The 24019-nt window shown below is 38.9% G+C and overlaps 1 protein-coding gene across 1 annotated transcript; it reads right to left on the reverse strand.

The window, feature by feature from the left end:
• Positions 1-12132: 12132 nt before the first annotated feature.
• Positions 12133-23877, reverse strand: LOC120218143 (coatomer subunit zeta-2-like). Its single transcript, XM_039215114.1, has 6 exons — positions 23753-23877; positions 23193-23352; positions 22778-22925; positions 22593-22670; positions 12468-12552; positions 12133-12315 (listed from the first exon to the last, which is right to left on the reverse strand). The coding sequence occupies exons 1-6, from the start codon at positions 23753-23755 to the stop codon at positions 12256-12258; spliced, it is 534 nt and encodes a 177-aa protein (XP_039071045.1). The 5' UTR covers positions 23756-23877; the 3' UTR covers positions 12133-12255.
• Between the last annotated feature and the right edge of the window lie 142 nt (positions 23878-24019).

Below are 24019 nucleotides of genomic sequence, written 5' to 3' on the forward strand. Positions count from 1 at the left end.
CCAAAGATGGAGAAAGAACGTGCACACATGGTGAAGGTGTCGTATGCCTCAACAATTGGAAGTATGATGTATGACATGGTTTGTACTAGACCAAATATTGCTCATGCAGTGTGAGCTTTTAGCAGATACATGAATAATCCGGGCAATGTACACTTGGAAGCAGTCAAATGGATCCTCATATATCTGCGGGGTACCACAAATAAAACACTTTGTTTCAAAGGTGAAGATACGATACTGACATGCTATGTAGATGTTGATTTAGCCAGAAATGTTGACATTAGGAGTACTACAGGGTATGTCTATACTCTAGGAGGCACTACAGTGAGTTGGGTTTCGACAGACATGTTAACAAAGACGATGACTACGGACAAACTGAAGCTGTGTTCAGCTTCAGTTGGCATGCTAGAGCAATTTTCCTATTTTTCATTTTCATTTTCATCTTCTGGAAGATGCGATTTTGAAACTTGAAAGGATTAGAAGAGCTCAACATATGGCAGACATGTTAACAATGAAGGTGACTAAGGACAAACTGAAGTTGTGTTCAGCTTCAGTTGTCATGCTAGAGTAACAAGATCAGAAATGTTGCTGCATTGATCGAGGTGTGAAGACAGATTAAAATCAGTCTTCAAGTGAGAGATTGTTGGAAAAGTCAAAATTGTGGGCTAAGGAAAATCAATTAAGAGAGCACCGATTCAAAAAGGGTGGGCATCGAATTCGGTGCCCAATTTTTTTATTGAAAATAAAAATGGAGAAATTACATTTTAGTCCGTACACACTTTAAGATATTTACAAGATTAATCTTTAACCTTCAACTATAAATACTCTAAAGTGTGCATGAACTAAAATGCAATTTTTCCATTTTTATTTTTAATAAAAAATTGGGCACCGAATTCGGTGCCCACCCTTTTTGAATCGGTGCTCCCTTAATTGATTTTTCGTAGCCCTCAATTTTGACTTTTCCAACAATCTCCCACTTGAAGACTGATTTTAATCTGTCGTCACACCTCGGTCAATGCAACAGTATTTTTGGTCTTGTTACTCTAGCATGTCAACTGAAGTTGAACACAACTTCAGTTTGTCCGTAGTCACCGTCTTTGTCAACATGTCTGCCAGAAGATGAAAATGGGGAAATTGATCTAGCATGTCAACTGAAGCCGAACACAACTTCAGTTTGTTCGTAGTTACCGTCTTTGTTAACATGTCTGCTACAAGATGAAAATGAAAATGGGGAAATTACTCTAGCATGCCAACTGAAGCTGAACACAACTTCAGTTTGTCCGTAGTTACCGTCTTTTTTAACATATCTGCCGGATTTTGAGCTATAATAATTTTTTATTGAAAATGAAAATAAGGAAATTATATTTTAGTCCTTGCACACTTTAGGGTATTTCTAGTTGATTAGTCCTTAAGATTCAACTATAAATACCCTAAAGTGTGCAGATACTAAAATGCAATTTCCCCATTTTTAATAAAAAAAAATTGGGCACCGAATTCGATGCCCACCCTTTTTGAATCAGTGCTCCATTTATTGATTTTCCTTAGCCCCAAATTTTGACTTTTCCAACAATATCCCACTTGAAGACTGATTTTAATCTGTCTTCACACCTTGATCAATGCAACATCATTTCTGGTCTTGTTACTCTAGCATGCCTACTGAAGCTGAACACAACTTCAGTTTGTCCGTAGTCATCGCCTTTGTTAACAAGTCTGCCAAATTTTGAGCTCTACTAATCTTTTCAAGTTTCAAAATCTCATCTTCTAGAAGATGAAAATGAAAATGGGGAAATTGCTTTAGCATGCTAACTGAAGCTGAACACAACTTTAGCTTGTCCGTAGTCACCGTATTTATAGTTGATTAGTCCTTAACCTTCAACTATAAATACCTTAAAGTGTGTAGGGATTAAAATGCAATTTTTTCATTTTCATTTTTAAAAAAAAATTGGGCATCGAATTCGGTGCCACACTTTTTGAATCGGTGCTCTCTTAATTGATTTTTCTTAGGCCCCAATTTTGACTTTTCCAACAATCTCCCACTTGAAGACTGATTTAATATGTCTTCACACCTCGATCAGTACAACAGTATTTCTGGTCTTGTTACTCTAGCATGCCAACTGAAGCTGAACACAACTTCAGTTTGTCTGTTATCACAGGCTGAGTACATCAACAAAGTACTCTCCAGGTTCAACATGCAAGATGCTAAACCAATAAGAACACCTTTAGGTGTTCATTTTAAACTCTCCAAAGAACAGTCACCAAATATAGAGAAAGAACGTGCACACATGGTGAATGTGTCGTATGCCTCAGCAATTGGAAGTATGATGTATGCCATGGCTTATATTAGACCAGATATTGCTCATGCAGTGGGAGCTGTTAGTGGGTACGTGAATAATCTGGGTAATGTACACTTGAAAACAGTCAAATGGATCCTCAGATATCTGTGGGATACCACAAACAAAGCATTTTGTTTCAAAGGTGGAGATACGATACTGACAGGTTATTTAGATGCTGATTTAGCCAGAAATGTTGACATTAGAAGGAGTACTACATGTATATCTATACTATAGGAGGTACTGCAGTGAGTTGGGTTTCGGCAGACATGTTAACAAAGACGGTGACTATGGACAAACTGAAGTTTTATTCAGCTTCAGTTGCCATGCTACAGCAATTCCCCTATTTTCATTTTCAACTTTTAGAAGATGAGATTTTGAAACTTGAAAAGATTAACAGAGCTCAAAATCCGGCAGACATGTTAACAAATACAGTGACTACGGACAAACTGAAATTGAGTTCAGCTTCAGTTGTCATGCTAGAGTAACAAGATAAGAAATGTTGCTGCATTGATTGAGGTGTGAAGACATATTAAAATTAGTCTTCAAGTGGGAGATTGTTGGAAAAGTCAAAATTGTGGGCTAAGGAAAATCAATTAAGGGAACACCGATTCAAAAAGGGTGGGCATCGAATTCGGTGCCCATTTTTTATTGAAAATAAAAATAGAAAAATTGTATTTTAGTCCCTGTATACTTTATGATATTTATAAGATTAGTCCTTAAGCTTCAACTATAAATACCCTAAAGTATGCATGGACTAAATTGCAATTTTCCCATTTTATTTTTAATAAAAAATTAGGCACCGAATTCGATGCCCACCCTTTTTGAATCGGTTCTCCCTTAAATGATTTTTTTAGCCCCTAATTTTGACTTTTTCAATAATCTCCTACTTGAAGACTGATTTTAATCTGTCTTCACACCTCGATCAATGCAACAACATTTCTGGTCTTGTTACTCTAGCATGCCAACTGAAGCTGAACACAGCTTCAGTTTGTCCGTAGTCACCGTCTTTGTTAACATGTTTTCCAGAAGATGAAAATGGGGAAATTGCTCTAGCATGCTAACTGAAGCTGAACACAACTTTAGTTTGTCCGTAGTCACCATCTTTGTTAACATGTCTATCGGATTTTGAGCTCAAATATTTTTTTATTGAAAATGAAAATAAGGAAATTGTATTTTAGCCTCTGCACACTTTAGGGTATTTGTAGTTGATTAGTCATTAAGCTTCAACTATAAATACCCTAAAGTGTGCAGAGACTAAAATGCAATTTTTACATTTTCATTTTCAATAAAAAAAATTGGGCATTGAATTTGGTGCCCACCCTTTTTGAATCAGTGCTCTCTTAATTGATTTTCCTTAGCCCCCAATTTTAACTTTTCCAACAATCTCCCACTTGAAGACTGGTTTTAATCTGTCTTCACACCTCGATCAATACAATAGTATTTCTGGTCTTGTTACTCTAGCATGCCAACTGAAGCTGAACACAACTTCAGTTTGTCCGTTATCACAGGCTGAGTACATCAACAAAGTACTCTTCAGGTTCAACATGCAAGATGTTAAACCAATAAGTACACCTTTAGGTGTTCATTTTAAACTCTCCAAAGAACAGTCACCAAAGATAGAGGAAGAACGTGCACACATGGTGAAGGTGTCGTGTATCTCAACAATTGAAAGTATGATGTATGCCATGGTTTGTACTAGACCAGATATTTCTAATGCAGTAGGAGTTGTTAGCAGGTAAATGAATAATCCGGGCAATGCACAATGGGAAGCAATCAAATGGATCTTCAGATATCTGCGGGGTACCACAAACAAAACACTTTGTTTCAAATGTAGAGATATGATACTGACAGGCTATGTAGAAGTTGATTTAGCCGGAAATGCTGACATCAGAAGGAGCACTATAGGGTATGTTTATACTCTATGAGGTATTGCAGTGAGTTGGGTTTCGACTGACATGTTAACAAAGACGGTGAATACGGAAAAATTGAAGTTGGATTCAGCTTCAGTTGGCATGCTAGAGCAATTTCCCCATTTTCATTTTCATCTTCTGGAAGATGGGATTTTGAAACTTGAAAAGATTAGTAGAGCTTAAAATCTTACAGACATGTTAACAAAGACGGTGACTACGGACAAACTGAAGTTATGTTTAACTTCAGTTGGAATGCTAGAGTAACAAGATCAGAAATGTTGCTGCATTGATCGAGGTGTGAAGACATTAAAATCAGTCTTCAAGTGGGAGATTGTTGGAAAAAATTGGGGGCTAAGGAAAATCAATTAAGGGAGCACCGATTCAAAGAGGGTGGGCACCGAATTCGGTGCCCAATTTTTTTTATTGAAAATAAAAATAGAGAAATTATATTTTAGTCCCTGCACACTTTAGAGTATTTATAAGATTAGTCCTTAAGCTTTAACGATAAATACCCTAAAGTGTTTAGGGACTAAACTACAATTTCCTCTTTTTTATTTTTAATAAAAAATTAGGCCTCGAATTCGATGCCTACCCTTTTTGAATCAATGTTCCCTTAATTGATTTTCCTTAGCCCTAAATTTTAACTTTTCCAATAATCTCTCACTTGAAGATTGATTTTAAACTGTCTTCACACCTGGATCAATGCAGCAGTATTTCTGGTATTATTACTCTAGCATGTCAACTGAAGCTGAACACAACTTCAGTTTGTTTGTAGTCATTGTCTTTGTTAACATGTCTGCCGGATTTTGAGCTTCACTGATTTTTTTTAAGTTTCAAAATCTCATCTTCCAGAAGAGACCGGATAAAATGATATCGCAATTGTATGTGCTTCATCCTGGAATGAAAAGACGGTTTCTTCGCTAGATGGATAGCGCTTTGACTATCGCAATACAAGACATTGTTTTCTTTTTTCTTGCCTAACTCTTCTTATAAACTTTGGAGCCAAACCATCTCCTTGCTGGCTTGCGTAACAGTGACATATTCTGCTTCAGTTGTGGAGAGAGCAACTATCTTCTGTAGTTGAGAAACCCAACTCACTGCAGTCCTCATAGAGTATAGACATACCATGTAGTGCTCCTTCTGATGTTAACATTTCTGGCTAAATCAACATCTACATAGCCTGTCAGTATCGTATCTCCACCTTTGAAACAAAGTACTTTGTTTATGGTACCCCGCTGATATCTAAGGATCCATTGACTGTTTCCCAGTGTACCTTTCCCGGATTATTCATGTACCTGCTAACATCTCTCACTGCATGAGCAATATCTGGTCTAGTACAAACCATGACATACATCAAACTTCCAATTGTTGAGGCATACGACACCTTTACCATGTGTACACGTTCTTCCTCCGTCTTTGGTGACTGTTCTTTGGAGAGTTTAAAATGAACAACTAAAAGTGTACTTACTGGTTTAGCATCTTGCATGTTGAACCTGAAGAGTACTTTGTTGATGTACTCAGCCTGTGATAACATCAAAGTTCCTGACTTTGTGTCTCTCTTAATCCTTATCCCAAGAATCTGCTTTGCAGCACCCAGGTCTTTAATTGCAAACTGCTTTGACAATTTTTGTTTCATGTTTATAATCTCTTGCATATCTGAGCCTGCAACGAGCATGTCATCAACATACAACAATAAAATAATGAAGTTGTTGTCAAACTTCTTGATGTTGTAGCAATAATCTGCTTGGCATCTGGTAAAATCACTGCTACTCATGAAACTATCGAACTTTTTGTACCACTGTCTAGGAGCTTGTTTTAAACCATACAAGCTCTTCTTCAACCTGTATACCAGGTTTTCTTGTCTACCTTTATGAAGCCTTCTGGTTGCCTCATATAGATTTCTTCATCCAAATCACCATGAAGGAAAGTTGTCTTCACATCTAACTGCTCAAGATGTAGATTATCTACAGCTACAATTTTCAACACCAGTCTGATTGTAGATAGTTTCACGACTGGAGAGAAAATTTCATTGTAGTCAATACCTTCTTTTTGCTGAAAACCTTTGACAACTAATCTTGCTTTGTAGTATTTTCTCCCATCGTACTATTCTTTGATCCTGTAAATCCACTTATTATCGAGCACTTTCTTGTCTGGTGGTAATTCAGCTAATTCCCACGTCTGATTTGACATAAACGAGTCCATCTCATCTTTCATGGAAGACTCTCACTCGACTGAATCCTCCACATGTATTGCTTCATCATAGCACTCTGGTTCACCATTATCAGTCAGAAACAAGTAGTGCAAAGAAGGCAAATAACGCTGGGTTGGTTTAAGAATTCTGGAGGAGCGTTTTTGTTCTGGTGTGCCTGGTTCTTCTTGAACTGCTTCAGGACTGATCTGAACACTATTTCCATAAATCTCCTCAAACTCAGCAAATTCCTTTGTTTCAACTTCGGTATTGGAGCTACTTAATTCTATGGTTGACCTGTCTTTGTACATCACATTCTTATTGAAAATGACATCTCTTCTTCTGATGATCTTTCAATTTTCATAGACTCAAAACCGGTAATCGAACTCATCACCACCATAACCAACAAAGATACATTTGTTGGACTTAGCATCAAATTTACTTCTTTCAGCAAAATTTATGTATACATAAGAATTACAACAAAACACTTTTAAGTGTGAAAGGTTTATTTCTTTTCTGCTCCGAAATTCCTCTGGTATTCCGCCATCCAAGGGAACAGAGGGCCCATAATTGATCAGGTAAGCTACAGTATTGATAGCTTCAGCCCATAGCAATTTGGGCAATATGGCATGTATCCTCATGCTTCTGGCACGTTCATTCAGAGTTTTGTTCATGCGCTCTACTACGTCATTTTGTTGCGGTATCATGGGAACTGTTGTCTCCATCTTGATCTCATTGTTTGCACAAAAATCTCTGAATCTACTATTTTTGTACTCTCCTGCATTATCAGACCTCAACCGCTTGAATTTTAAACCATACTTATTTTTCACCACGACCTTCCATTTTCTGAATGTATCAAAGACTTCTGATTTCTTCTTCAGAAAATAAACTCACACCTTCCTTATAGAATCATCGATGAAGGTGACATAATATAGTGAGCCTGCAAGAGATGGAACTGGAGATGGTCCTCATACATCAGTATGAACTAACTCTAACTTTTCAGTATTGAGTGTCTTGCCAATCTTTGCAAAATTGACTTTCTTTTGTTTGCCAAAGATGTAATCCTCATATAGTCGGACATCTACATTCTTTAGGGGGCGTTTGGATGGGGGAATGTGGGATTCCCATGGGAATGGAATCAACATTCCCCCATTTTGTTAGCCCGAGAATCCCATTCCCGGTAATGTAAGATTACCAAGAGTGGATTTTTTGGGGGTATATTACCGAGAATGTCATTACCTCCATTTCCTTAGGTATTGTTGGATTACCGACGTTTTGGACTAAAATACCCTTAATTTTTTCAAAAATATTATTTTTCTATCATTGAATAATAAAAATTCTACAAATGTTAAATTACAAATTTATCCTTAAACTATGTTAGATTTACAAAAAAATATATAATTAAAATTTTATATGAAGTTCAGGGGTTAAAATAAAATTTTACCATTTCATTAAACCTTTTTATATTTTCAAATTTGTATAAAAATTATATAAATTTTATTATTTAAATTTTTTAAAGAAAATATATAAATATTTTCCAACTTGTTAAAAAACAAATATATAATAAGGACAATTTGGTTAAATATACATTCCAATAATCTTTTATTCCTTTAACCAAACACGGTAATCTTACATTCCTGCTAAGCCAACGAAACACAAAATACAACATTCTCAGTAATCCTATTCCCTGGTAATCTTACATTCTCACTGGTAATCTTACATTCCGTGAACCAAATACACCCTTAGATCTAACAGCTTCCCTTTTGACAAAAGTGTCTTCATCCCTTTTTCGCTCATATGGCCAAGCCTTTGGTGCCATATGTTTGATTTTCCATCAGCATCTGTTACTGCAATGATTTTCTCTAAATTTGAGGTTACATAGAGAGTATCAATTTTCATACCACGAGCTATGACGAGTGCTCATTTGGTAATCTTCCATTCACAGCCTGAAAATGTTGTACTATATCCTTCTCCATCAAGTTGTCCTACAGAAATCAAATTTATTTTGAGGCCAGAAATATGTCTCACTCCTTTCAGCTGCCAGGTGGTCTAGTTTGGCAACTTTAATCGGATGTCTCCTTTTCCGACGATCTTCAAGGTTTCATCATCAGCTAGATGAACCTTCCCAAAATCACCACTGATATAGTTCTTCATGATTTCTTGGCATGGGGTGGAGTGGAAAGATGCCTCTGAATCAAAGATCCATGATTCAATCGGACTGTTGACGCTTAGAATCATGGCATCACCTGACTCCTCTGTCATGTTGGCAGATTCTTGTGCATCAGTATCTTTCTTCGGTGCTCGACAATCTCTTTTAAAGTGACCATTCTTGCCACAATTATAACAGTTAAAATCTTTCTTTCCCATTCTTGATTTTCTCCTTCTGAATTTTGATCTGTCACGATTTGAATTTCTTTCTGAAGTTCTCCCTCTAGACTCTGTGTGCAAGGCTGAGGATCTTGATGCTTCACCCGATTCTCTCTGTCGAATTTCTTCACTCAATACCAGATCCCGAACATCGTCGAATTTCAATATATGTTTCCCGACAAGCTGCTGACTGCTGTAACAGTAGCATTCCAACTATCTGGTAGAGATGAAAGGAGAATTAAAGCTCGAACTTCATCATCGAATTCAATTTCCACGGAACTCAACTGGTTTGTGATTGTGTTGAGTTCATTTAGATGTTGAGTCACTGATGCCCCTTCCGCCATTTGCAATTTGAATAATCGTCTCATCAAGTGAACTTTGTTCGAGGCTGATGACTTCTCATACATACTGGAGAGAGTCGCCATAAGACCCGCCGTGGTCTTTTCCTTTGCTATATTGAAAGCAATATTTCGGGACAACGTCATTCGGATAACTCCGAGGGATTGTTTGTCGAGAATAGCCCAGTCTTCATTCTTCATGCCCTCTGGTTGCTTTCCTGAGAGAGATTGATATAGATTTTTCTGGTACAGAAAATCTTCAATCTGCATCATCCAAAAGTCAAAATCCGCACCATCAAATTTCTCAATTTTCACATTCCCTTCGTCTGCAGTCATTGCTCCCACTCGAATTTGGCTTCGTTTGGATCGTTTCTTACAATTTCTGTGAACCACTGTATATTAGAACACCTCTGTCGACAAATTCGTATCGACGACCAAATTTTTACTATTCACGAAACTCGCTATTCATGTGAATAGTGATGAATAGTAACCTCGCAGAAAAATTGATAAAATTTACCACCAAAAGCTCTTATACCAGTTGTTGGGAAATAAACGAGTAATTTTCCTATAACCATATTAGTGAGAATGTGAAATAAAAGCGAAAAATAATACTTGAAATTGATAACGGAGTTCAGCCAATTATGCCTACGTCTCCGGATTGCTACAGATCTTTTACTAAAGAGAGAAAATTTACAGGTGTTTACAAAACACTCACAACTCATAAGAAAACTCTCTAAACTCTTTAGTAGTGGAAGAAAGAAATGATTTGGGATGATTTTGAAGCTAAATGAGTTAGGGTATTTATAGTTGAAGTTTAAGGATTAATCTTGTAAATACCCTAAAGTGTACAAGGACTAAAATATAATTTCTCTATTTTTATTTTCAATAAAAATTGGGCACCGAATTCGGTGCCCACCCTTTTTGAATCGGTGCTCCCTTAATTAATTTTTCTTAACCCCAATTTTGACTTTTCCAACACCTAAGAAAAAAAAGGTCTTGGACTGGTCTGTCAGATCAGCAAAACTGGGAAATGATGACTTGACGACTTGATGAATGGTATAATCCAATTTCGGAGTGGTTCAATGAAAATATTACACCCCAAACCGAGTTGGGATCAGGTGTTGAGTTCCGTTCTGTAGTTTACCCTTGAAAAATTGAATCATCAAGAGCATCTCATGCTCTCATCAACCAAAATTCGGTTTGAAATAATTGGAGCTAGCGTCCGATTGCGGTTTATGGTAGGATGATGACCACCTTGTGTCCTTGTCTACTGTCATCATCTCAACTCCACAGGAATCGACATTGAAGTCGGCCGCCATTTCTCTTTGCAACTTCATCTCATTGGAGTTAATGGCTGGATCTTCAGGCACAAACACCGGCAATTGAGGGTCTTCGATGTCAAGGGATGAAGAAGATTTCCAATCTCTAACAAGATCTAAGGATTTAGAGTCGAAGTTCATCTCCATAGGTTAAATTAATAAACTCGTCAAGTGTTTTGATATCTTTGACACCCTCATCATCAAGCCAAAGTCATTAGAAGAGTATATTATAATGAAAATTATTACTAAAATGTTAATTCTCAAATTTTGTTGATAATATATATTTTTAAATAAATATGAACGTACCCCGTATATATTTATTACAAAAATTTAATATTAAAGATAGGTGTGCTCTAATAATTATTTGTATACTATGTTCCAGGTACTCCTCAAATCATGGTTTAACCATTTCAGAAGTAAAGATTCCATGTGAAGTTGAGGTACTACAGTGCTATTCTCCTTTGCCTATGTTATTGCATAATTATGTCTTACCGAAGGAGATTTGCCTTGCAGTCAACAATCTCTTATTGATAAAATATCATGCAGCCAGTAATCACGGAATTCATTTTAAAGTTCTTCATTCTATACAAATACACTGCAACAAATTAAAAAGGAAAACAGAAGCCCACATATTATGCTAGAAATCTGCTTTGAAACCTGACGTGTAGAGATTTACAAAGAGAAAATGTAGCAATGGCAAGGCGAATCTGCTTTGGCAAAACATAACAGGGCATGAAAATAAGCATTTTTGGCAGAGGATAATTGCACTGTAATTCCTCAACTCCACAGCTACAGCTATCTTTGTTTCCAAAACAGATGTATTTCCTTGGCTGATGGCTGTAAAGATTCAAGAGTATTATTTGTAAGATTTAATTACCATTGGCTTCATAGCTACTTTAGGAAGAAGATGACATTAATGGAGTAAAATGTTTTGGATATGCCATTCAACTGAGTGGTATATGCCAAGTCAAACCTCTGAAGATTCCCCTCATTTTCTAGGAATTTGGTCCCCATTTTCTTATGTTCAAATATATGTTGAATGTAAGTGTCGAGTACGAATATGTTGATTTGTCCAAACCCTGAACCTTATTACAAAGAATTGTATATTCGAATCAAAATGAATACAAGTACTTACGAAAACTATCAAAATAGGTGTTTAACGTTCATTCCATAATTATTTTCAAGTTGTATCCTCAATTTGATGAGTCATGCAACCTTTTTTTTTGATCCAGCCCACCGTTACAAACGAAATCGAAGTGATTTGAAACTAAATTTTGAGAGTTAATCAAATCAAAGTGTTTGGGAGAACTTTTAGAACTCGTGACGTTTTATTTCAGAAAAGAGAATAAAGACACAAAAATCGAAATTGATGCATGAAAATAGATATGTTATCATAATCAAAGTGTTGAGACTAATGAATTCGATTTTTTAAAAAATAAATAAATTTTTAGAATTCTCCCCTTGTAAATTTTTTTGTTTGTTTCCCTAGAAAATGGAAAAAGAGAAAAGAAGAAAATGAACATGTATCACACCTCACATGTCACATATTCCTTAGATATTTTTTAACAGAAGAGCTGAAAATAAGAAACGAATTATATATCTAATTTAACAAAAACAATTTTAAACACAAAAAAAATGACATTTAAACATATCAAATGGCACCATCGCTTCAATTTCATGAAAGCAAAGCTCAGATTAAGCATTTCCACTGCACCAAAAGAAAAACAAAATCATGCTAAGCACGTCCGGTGTAGTATGCTTACAAATATATAGTATCTGTCCTCTCCTTTTTCTAGGCACTCATCATTTGAGGAGAGATCTTGTAAGATGTTCACGCGCAGTCGCCAATGCTTGCGTTATCGTCTGCACAACACCAAATTTGTTAATATGAGGCAATACTTGGATTTCACTTGTGGAAGAAAAGCACTCGCTTCCGCTTTCTTGTGGAAGAAATAACCAAAAAGACAAAACAGAGGAACAACGATTTGCTCATTTCAAGAACAAGGATCATATACCTGCTCAGACAAAGGAGCTCCAGCATCCATACTATGACTAGCAACCTTCCCCGCAATGACATTTGCATCAGTTTCAAGAATGATACTGCAGAAACAACAAACAGTTGAGTAAAATTACAAGCATATTTGATGTGATCCAATTCAGCATCATGTTTACCATGGCTATTCCATCCTTACAAGGGAAGAAACTTTCTAACTTTACACATATATATATATATATTTATTTCAAATGTTATAATATAGTTATTTTCATATATATAATATCTATGGTTATTATAATAACTCATTACTATATGAGATATAAGTTATTATATACTATGTTCACTTCTTATATTATACTTATATTTTATATACTTAGTTATTTCTTTATGTTATGCATGTAGGTACATTCGGCCTATACTTGGGAGCTACATTGGAGCTAAATGAAGCATGCAACAGCAAGGATACTTACATGGGAACGATTAAGAGAGCATAATGTCACGAAATTGGGCCTTTTCCCCACACTTTGGGCTATTTTGGCTATGTTGGGCCACATTTGGTCTTGGAGGTTGATAGAATAGTGTAGATTATTCTAGAACACTCAAGACTTGTACATATTCTAGAAGCATTCTAGAGTCTTCCATGTTAGGTAGGAAATAATGAGAATTCTAGAGAATCTCTCCCTACCGTAGGATCAAATCAATCTCCATCGTCCATTGAGGAGGTGGGATGCTATAAATAGGTGTAGAATCCTCATTTGTAAATCATCCAAGAGTTGTAAGCATTCAAGCATTCAACAAGCTTTCTCTCTAAGTTCTTCCTTTCTTCTTTGTTTCCTTGTCAATCCTTCTCTAGCACGAGTTCGAGTGAGGCTGACTTAGCTATCGCGGGGCGAAAAGGAGCTAAGGCCGCACGAGGCTTATTGAGCGATTAAGTCCGTGACAGTTGGTATCAGAGCCAGTAAAGGCGTCAATATCGTGCACGTGTATTGTAGGAATGGCCGGAAATTCGAACGAGTCGACTGTTGTGAGGAACGTGGAAGAGAAGCTGCACCCAACAAAGAATAAGAAGAGGGACCAAAGTAAGGCCCGCGAGAGCGCTTCCATAGAACCGATGGTGGCAGAGTTTGGCGAGAAGCTGGAGAGGTCCAACACGACTTCAAGACGTTGGAGGACCATGTCTTGGAGCAAGTTGACACACTCAAAGGAAATGCCGAAGAGACCAACAACGAGGTGGAAGCTCGGTTCATACAACTAGAGGATATGATCCAAGCCGTCGTGAAAGCATCGAGGGGATGCGGGAGGACTTGACGCTCTGCAAGAGCCCGCCGTTAGCGGGAGCGCTAACCATGTCTCCACCCCGAGGTCGAGTGCCCCAAGCCACAAGGGTTCAACGGGGCAAGAGACGCCAAGGAAGTCGAAAACTACCTATGGCGGATGGAGCAATACTTCGAGGGAATCGGCCTTAACGACGAGGCCGCCAAGGTAAGACCGCTGCCTTATATCTTTCCGATACTGCTATGTTATGGTGGCGTAGGAAACATGCCGACATTGAGCGAGGAGCTTGTCGGGTAGATACGTGGGATGAGTTCAAGAAAGAACTCAAGAAGCACTTTTATCCCGAGAATGTGGTCTACGAGGCTCGCAAGAAATTACGGGAGTTGAAGCAACGGGGTATTATGCGGGACTATGTGAAAGAGTTCACAACTCTTATGCTTCAAATTCCAATATGTTCGAAGAAGATCTCTTGTTCTACTTCATGACGGATACAAGGATGGGCCAAGCAAGAGATGCACCGTCGGGACATTAAAACGGTTGATGAGGCCATTGCCATCGCCGAGTCACTCGTCGACTTCCAACCCTATCCCACACCAATGCAACGAAAAATAAAGATAAGTATCCAGCCAAAGGTGGGGGAGAACGGCGGGAGAATTACCAAGGAAACCGAGACCGAGATCACCGAAGGCCACAAGCTAAAGAGGAGATCGTGATCGACGTCCGGGGCGAAGGGACTATGAAGAGAAGAAAAAGGCCTTCGTTCCCAAAGGAGGATGCTTCTTGTGTAAAGGACCGCATCCGATGAGTAGCTGTCCCAAACTTGGTTCATTGTCTGCCATCGTCGATCGTCAAGACACAGAGTCTCAAGCCGAGATGGGGTCACTCCAAGTTCTAAACGCCTTGAAGGCCAAGCCATTGACACCAACATCGAGTAATGGGCTCATGTATGTGGAAGCAGTGATCAACGAAAAGCCGACAAGAGCCATGGTGGACACGGGAGCTACCCACAATTTCGTGTCTAAAGACGAAGCCAACCGTTTGGGCCTAAAGTACACTGGGAGCACAGGATGGCTCAAGACGGTAAACACACAAGCTGTACACTCTATGGCGTGGCACGAGGGGTCGAGCTACGCTTAGGCACTTGGAAGGGCCAAGTGAACTTTTCTGTCATTCCCATGGATGACTTTAAGGTCGTTTTGGGGTTAGACTTTCTCCGACAGGTAACCGCTATCCCTATGCCTTCCTTTAGTTCTGTTTGCATCTTGGAGAAAGGGTCTCCTTGCATGATCCCCACGGTCGAGGCACCGAAAGAGCAAGGCGAGATGCCACACACTCTCGGCCATACAACTTGGTAAAGGCATCAAGAAAGGGGACATTACTTATTTGGCCATGCTAAGGAAGATGACAAGATCGAGAAAAACGGATGACCTACCATTGATCATCCGTGAAGTCTTAGAGGAACAAAGACTGATGCCGCCCGAGTTACCAAATAAACTTCCACCCGAGGCGTGAGGTGGATCACAAGATCGAGTTGGAACCTGGTGCCAAGCCGCCTGCCCTGGCACCCTACCGAATGGCCCCACCCGAACTTGAGGAACTTCGAAGGCAACTCAAGGAGCTAGTAGATATGGGAATGATTCGACCTTCGAAGGCACCGTATGGCGCACCGGTACTCTTCCAAAAGAAGCACGATGGGTCATTGCGCATGTGCGTCGATTACCGGGCACTTAACAAGGTAACCATTAAAAATCGCTACCCGATCCCTTTGATTGCCGATTTATTTGACAGACTTGGAGGAGCCAAGGTGTACACAAAGATGGACTTGCAAAAGGGCTACTACCAAGTTCGGATAGCAGAAGGCGACGAGCCAAAGACCGCATGCATCACCCGATACGGATCGTACGAGTGGTTGGTCATGCCCTTTGGTCTAACCAAGCACCGGCGACGTTTTGCACGCTCATGAACAAGCTCTTCCAACCGTACTTGGACCAGTTCATGGTGGTGTACTTGGACGATATCGTGGTATACAGTAACTCCATCAGAGAACATTGAGACCACTTGAGGATTGTGTTCAAGATACTTCGAGAAAACGAGCTGTACGTCAAGAAGGAAAAGTGCACGTTTGCCACCGAGGAGGTACACTTCCTTGGACATGTAATCGGCCACGGGAAGCTATTAATGGACAGGAACAAAATCAAGGCCATAACCGAGTGGGAACCGCCGACCAAGGTAAGTGAGATGAGGTCCTTCCTTGGTCTAGTAAATTATTATCGCCGGTTTATACAGGGTTACTCGGCGCGAGCATCACCATTAACGGACCTACTCAAGAAGGGGAAGGCATGGGGTGGTCCGAACAATGTCAAAAGGCCTTTGAGAACCTAAGGCAGCAGTTAGCCAAGAACCTGTCTTGGCCTTACCGACTTTACCATGCCGTTCGAGGTGCATACCGATGCATCCGACTTCGCTATCGTGGAGTATTAATGCAAGAGGGACATCCGATAGCATTTGAGAGCCGCAAGCTGAATGACACCGAGAGGCGGTACACGTGCAAGAGAAGGAGATGACAGCCATCATCCATTGCTTGCGGGTATGGAGACATTACTTACTCGGTGCGCACTTCACCATCAAGACCGACAACGTGGCGACGAGTTACTTTCAAACCCAGAAGAAGCTATCACCAAAACAAGCTAGTGGCAAGACTTCCTAGCCGAGTTCGACTACACGTTGGAATATAAGCCAGGCAAAGCCAACGTTGTAGCCGATGCCTTAAGTCGAAAGGCGGAGCTCGCCGCGATCTCTCTAGCCAAGGGAACCGTGTTGGAGCGCATCAAGGAGGGCCTTGAGCAAGATCCAATGGCAAGAGAATTAGTAAAGCTGGCTAGCGATGGCAAAACCCAACGGTTTTTGGGTAGAGGACGGTCTGCTCTACACCAAGGGACGACGAATCTATGTTCCAAAGTGGAACAACTTAAGGCGAGATCTTGTCAAAGAGTGTCACGACACCAAGTGGGCTGGTCATCCGGGTCAAAGCGCACTATGGCATTGCTAGAGACGGCATACTTTTGGCCCCATATGAAGGATAGCGTGGAGCTTTACGTGAAGACTTGTCTTGTGTGCCAACAAGACAAGTGGGAGAACCGACAGCCTACGGATTACTGGAACCTTTACCAGTTCCCCAAAGACCTTGGGATGCGATCACCTTGGATTTCATTAGTGCATTACCCAAGTCCGAGGGATACGGTTCGATCATGGTCGTCGTGGACCGATTTTCTAAGTATGGGACTTTCATACCATGCCCCAAGGATTGCACTGCGGAGGAGGCCGCGCGAGCATTCTTCAAGAATGTCGTAAAGCATTGGGGCCTACCAAGGAGCATCATCAGTGATCGAGACCCTCGATTTACCGGACGCCTTGGACGGAATTGTTCAAGCTCCTTGGCACCGAGTTAAATTTCTCCACAAGCTTTCACCCTCAAACTGATGGGCAGACCGAACGGGTGAACTCCTTGTTGGAGTGTTATTGCGGCACTTTGTGAGTGCTAACCAGCGAGATTGGGCTAAATTGCTAGACGTCGCCAATTCTCTTATAACTTGCAGCGAAGTGAAGCCACAGGCCGGAGTCCGTTCGAGCTTGCGACCGGACAACAACGCTCACGCCGCACACATTGACAATGCCACTGACGAGGGTAAGAGTCCGGGGCGCCAAGATGGCTAAGTCATGGGAGGAGAACGCCGACATCGCCGCGCATGTCTGGAGAAAGCACGAAAGAAGATGAAGAAATGGGCGGACGAGAAGAGGCGACATCGAGAGTTCTCCGTTGGAGACCTAGTCTTTGTGAAGCTTTTGCCACAACAATTCAAAGCCCTCCGAAGCGTTCACAAAGGACTAATACGAAGATACGAGGGACCATTCCAAGTACTTGCCAAGGTGGGAAAAGTGTCTTATCGCTTAGACTTGCCAAGTACACTTAAGATTCATCCGGTCTTCCATGTAAGTATGCTCAAGCCATATCATGCCGACAAAGAAGACCCAAGCCGAGGGTATTCGCATCGAGCACCTCCCGTAGTAACCAAGTCTTATGACAAAGAGGTGGAAACGGTGCTCACAAGCAGGACGGTCCGCAAGAGGAGTCCACCGCGTACCGAGTATTTAATCAAGTGGAAAGGCTACCAGAGTCCGAGGCAACATGGGAGCTAGCTGAAGACTTGTGGCAGTTCGAAGAACATCTCAAAGCGTACGAGGCGACGAGGACGACGCCAGAATAGGTGGGGGAGAATGTCACGAAATTGGGCCTTTTCCCCACTTTGGCTATTTTGGCTATGTTGGGCCACATTTGGTCTTGGAGGTTGATAGAATAGTGTAGATTATTCTAGAACACTCAAGACTTGTACATATTCTAGAAGCATTCTAGAGTCTTCCATGTTAGGTAGGAAATAATGGAGAATTCTAGAGAATCTCTCCCTACCGTAGGATCAAATCAATCTCCATCGTCCATTGAGGAGGTGGGATGCTATAAATAGGTGTAGAATCCTCATTTGTAAATCATCCAAGAGTTGTAAGCATTCAAGCATTCAACAAGCTTTCTCTCTAAGTTCTTTCCTTTCTTCTTTTGTTTCCTTGTCAATCCTTTCTCTAGCACGAGTTCGAGTGAGGCTGACTTAGCTATCGCGAGGGGCGAAAAGGAGCTAAGGCCGCACGAGGCTTATTGAGCGATTAAGTCCGTGACAATAAGGAGCAAATTGGTGAAAAGTGGTCTAGAGGCCGTGAGCTCATACCTGGATTGAGCTGAAGATTTGAGCTACAAGATGACCTCATTTCAGCTGGGAAGCTGCACCATCATCATCACCACTTAGGACACTTCAAATATGTCCTAAGTCAAAATTTGTGAAATCATACCTTTTCGCGAATAGTTGCCACCTCAAGAGGTACCTTTTCACAAGGAGCTGCCACAATGTTCACTATACTACAAGTCACCTATGGCCAGCTCACCTTTACCTCATTCACACCATAAGTAGCTCAAACATGAAGGGTTACCTTTCTCAAACATTGTGACTGTCGTAACCGGTTTTCGTCCGGGCACAAATTTTTTACTTGGCGGGAAAATTTATGTGAATAAATGGTTTTGAAAATAATTTGGGAGTCGCCATCGGCCTTTTGGGTCAGGTAGGTCGAATACCTAAAAATTATTATTTTTTTTAAAAGAGTTTTAAGAAAACACCAATAAAAATGAACTGATCTGCGTTTGTAACCAAAAATTCGTTCTTTTTAATAATAAAAAGGGATTCGTGGTCGATTACGTTTAGGGAAGGATTAGCACCCCTACAACGCCCAAAATTGGTACTTTTTTAATTATAAATTGTCTCTATTATTAAAAATTTAAAAAAATTCAAAATATATTTAATTTATAATCCTATTATTTCAAAATTATAAAAAATATTTAAAAATATCGGAAAAGAACTTCTAGGTGCCTTAAGACAGCTCTTTTCTTTGATATTGATAAATAGTAATTTAAATTAAATAATATTTTTTATAATTTTTTTAAATTTTAAAATACCAGAATAGGACATCCAGTTGTATTAAGACTGTCCTTTTCTTCGATATTGAAAAATAAATATTAAAATAATTTATTTAAAAATAAATTATTATTATATATATATATTTATGAATAAAAATATTTAAAATATAAACAAGTAAAATTAAAACAATAAAAATACAATTAGAACGATATATTTAAAAGCAATAAAATAAATGAAAACATTTAAAATAAATGACTAAATTATAGTAAAAATAAAATTAAAAACCTAATTCATAATTAATCAAAATTATAGGGATTAAACATGCTATTTCTTTAATTTATTTATTTAGTGACTAAAATAAAATTATTTAAAATTCGAATATAAGATTAAAAATATAAACTAGGGATTAAAATATTATTTATTAAAATTAAGGGATTAAATCTGTTATTTATCCTAAATATATTATTTTAATATAAAGGACTAAAATAAATAAAATTAAAATTTAGAGATCAAATTAAAAGGATTATAAATTCGATTTAGTGACTAAAATGTAAAGTTTACAAATTCGGAGGACTGCGGAAAGGATTTAACTATTATTAATTACACGAATAGCCCTTCCCAAAACGGCGTCGTTCGGGAAGGGCTATTTAAGCCCAAAATCAGCTGGCCCGAAGGGCCAGCTTCATTTCTTCTCTCTTCCCTATCTCTCTCTTTTCTGAGAGAAAGAAATTCTCTCGCTTCTCTCTAGAAAAGAGAGAGGCTCTCCGGCCGGCAGCCGCTTGCCGGCGTGGATCCCGCCGCCGGCCACCGTCTTCGGTGGCCGGAATAATTTTTTTTACATTGAAACGTAGATCGGACCGTCCTAATGACGGTTCCGATGATCTTTTCTTTTAAACGGCTCCCGATCGGAGCAAATCTAAGAAATATACCTTCGGTTTTTCGAAGGTTTTGGTGAGATCCGGTGGTCGGGGCTTCCTCGGTAAGTTTTTCTTCTTCCTTTTTCTTTCTTTTCTGTTTCTTTGCTGCGTTGTTGTTGAGATCGTTGGTAGCTTTTTTTTAGTATTTTGTTTCTCTGTATTTCTCTTCTCTGTGTATTTTCTGTCTCTCCCTGTGTTCCTCTTTGCTCGCAGATGGGGTGATGGCTTTATAGCCATCACCGGTGTGGCCATCGGACCGGTCCGAAGAGCGGATTTCGGTGAGTCACCGAACTATGTGGTGACTCACTGCTAGAGTAGTAACGTGGGTGGCCATCTGGGTCTTCTGGAGGCTTCGATGGAGGCGTGGCACTGGCAGCAGAGGCGGTTGCGCATGAACCGTTGGCTGAGGCGGCTGGAGGCAGAGGCGGCTGGAGGCAGAGGCGGCTGCGCATGGGGCTAGGGTTAGAAAACCCTAACTGAAACCCTAAATCTTTTGGGTTTCAGTTTGGTTTGGGCCGGAAATTTGGCTTGTAATTTTTTATTATTATATATATATATATATATATATATATATATTTAATAATAATAATAATAATAATAATAATTATAATAATAATAATTATTATAATTATTATAATAATAAATAAATTAATATGGGTAAAAAATTAGTATCTTCAGTGACCTTTCATGAATGTTGCTGCCCATGAAGATGCCTTTACATCTAAGAGCATGTTGGTGAAGACCTTGTAATCATTGGAGGCTTAAATCACCATGGGACATGATATAAAGCTTCATACATATTCGGCCACAACACATGATATGCACATGAGAGCATTTGGCGCCAACATAAGGAGGTACATCACCATTCGGCCAAAGAGGAGCAAATGGCGCCAAGATGAACAAGCATGCCCATTCGGTCAAGGGAGATGCCTTTCCATCCTTAGCCGAATCATCAAGTCCCTTTATGAAGGGATAGCCGAACCAACACCAAGCCTATAGACATGTTCTTTCTTTTTAAAGCATTATGTATCTTCATAAAGTCATGTATCTAGCCGAAACATCATGTAACCATTCGGCCAAGCCCTCTCATTTTCCTATAAATAGAGTGGCTTGCTTGCCATCATTTGTACTCATCTCATCTCATATATAAAATTTACTCTTGTGAGTTAATTTCTCTTCAAAGTTCTTTGTGAACTTTATCGATTAAACAAGTATAATTCCTATACTTGTGGCGTCATTCCTTCCATCCTGATTCCAAAATTCCTAGATTAATATCTAGAGGGTTGATGACACTATCACCACCTCTCAAACAAGTTTGTGAAGACCGGGATTGTGCTCCTTAGCACTATTTCATCTTTGGCATGTTTGAGATACAACAACAATACCATCTCCATTTCAACATCAACACTATCAACTTCATCCATCAAGACCATCATTTCCGCAGCCATCTCTATCCCTACTATTTCATTTCATCATTTATCTTATTCTTCCATTTATTATTCCAATATTAATCTTCTTTCTTTCTTATCTTATTTGCAGCCCAAGCTTATAATTCAAGGACATCAATACTTGTCAATCCTAGATCGGGGCACAATAAGGCTATCTACCCTCTTCCATCAAAGCGTGTAGATCACCTTACATCAATATTCTTGGGACAGTTGCTACTTTTCCCCTGGTTCTTTTGTTATAGGATGAAAGAAAATCTTTTCAAATTAGTGATTAGTGCAGATGCGTCCTGGTGTTAAACCTAGTCTACCATCACCATCAAAGTATATTCACGGGACGGGACCGTTGCTTCTTGTGACTTTCCTTCACCTTTCTTTTCACTTGGTTATTTGTTATATGATAAAAGAAAATGTGTGATATGTTGATGTTTAACCTAGCCTACCATCTCCATCGAAGCATATTCACAGGACAGTTGCTTCTTGTGACTTCTCTTCACCTTTCTTTTCCCTTGGTTCTTTTGTTATTTGACTAAAAAAATGTGTTAAAATGTGTGATTAGATTAGATGCATGCTGATGTTTAACCTAGTCTACCATCTCCATCCTCAATGGTATTTATAGGACAAAAATAAAATGTGTGTGACTAATGCAGATGCATGCAGATGTTTGACCTAGTCTATCATCTCTCTCCATGGAATTTAAGGGGTGAAAAGGACTGCGAGACAAATCAGGCCAGCAACTTTCTTGGTTTAATGTAATATCAGTGGAATATCATGTCTATAGACTATAATCGCAATCTTGCAACAACCAACTTTCGTTGACCGACGATTAGTCCATTGCATGTCAAACTTTGAATTGTAATACATCTTATATGTTTGCTGATCAAACTCAGAAATATACCATAGTCCATAGATACCTTAATAATCACAAAAGTAAAAGTGTTTACCAAGAGATTCGTTAAACTACAGTAGTAGAATGAATGATAATTCATACCCGCCATCAACAATCTCATCAATGCATAACAAAATGATATCTAAGTTCTCCAAAGCCTCCTTCTTGTCCACGTTGCCTCTGGAACAAGTGGTAAGGAAAACAAAATTCAGCATGGTGATATCACATACAAGCACACATATATCACAAGATGGAAAGGTTGAAGCAGGAAAGTATCATGGAAAAACCTTAAGAGAAGTCCAACTGCGTCAATAAAACCCTGAAGTACTGCGGCCAAGATAATCTCATTTTCATTTTCGCCTCCAGTGACAAAAAAGTGAAGGTCTTGGACAAACTTGTACACAACAATATAGTCATCAAACATTGTTATCTCAGCTGCAAACACAACACAAAAGCACCATGTTAGAATAGCAATATGAAGTGAACCAACAGATACACCAATGTCAACCAGGGTGCTCTACCATTCACCATAAAGAAACAATGAAAACAAAGTTCAATTCCATATTCTTGGTAACCTTCATGATCAGGCTAGAAACTGTTTAAGTTCAAAAATCCAATTGAATTGGTTAACTCATCATTTTCTAAACAAATCTATCTGAAATCTGAATTAAAAATATGCATTCTGTTCCAAAACTAGTTTACCTTCGGTACGGGCATTAGTCTTCTGAGTTTTGGTGAACACAGATTTCTCAAAGGCTTCCTTAGCAGCATTGGTTGGCCAGTCATCTGAATAATACTTAACAGCTATACGTTTCCCTTCGGAATCCAAAAGAAGGATGTTTTTAATTAAAGGGCATAACTCCTACAAACAAGATCACTAAAGCTCATTAAAGAATCATTTTTTCCCATCAAAATAACAATGCATTCAGCTAAGAACTAACACAGCTAATCAGAAGTAAGAAATAAATAACTACAGTTTCAAATCAGTTCCGAGTTCAAAAGTTTCTCCGGTATTCAAATTGAGTTCATTTGGAAGTTAGATCTAAAAGAAAGAGCTCGAATCGGAGTCTAGCTGTTTGAAAATTAAATATTACAGGGGAAATTAAATTCAAATGCGAGTAAAATAAGTTTAGATCTGCCCTATGGATAAACTGAACCCAGCCAAGGAAGATCTCTGAAACGCAAATTGGGAAAAATTATTTAAATTTCGTATAATTGAAAACAGAAAGACTGCGTAGTTGAAAGAGAGGAAGAAAGGTGACCATTTTTTTTTCTCTTTTGGAAATATTTTCTCGGAAACGATGGGTTTTTTGGTTTACTAATGTCCGTCAGAGCTGCAAATGGAGGGTTTTAAGCGACGGGGAAAAAACGGACGAGCGACGGATTAGGTGAATGAAATTATTATGGGTAAACTACAGGTTTAGTTCCTAAACTATCACATTTATTTTCTTTCAATACCTAAACTTTATCTTTTTCGAAATTGTAATCAACATTTAGTTCAGATTTCAATTTAGTACCCATCATTAAAA

This window comes from Hibiscus syriacus, unplaced genomic scaffold, assembly GCF_006381635.1.
Source record: "Hibiscus syriacus cultivar Baekdansim isolate YM2019G1 unplaced genomic scaffold, ASM638163v2 tig00000773_pilon, whole genome shotgun sequence".
Classification (NCBI taxonomy): Eukaryota; Viridiplantae; Streptophyta; class Magnoliopsida; order Malvales; family Malvaceae; genus Hibiscus; species Hibiscus syriacus.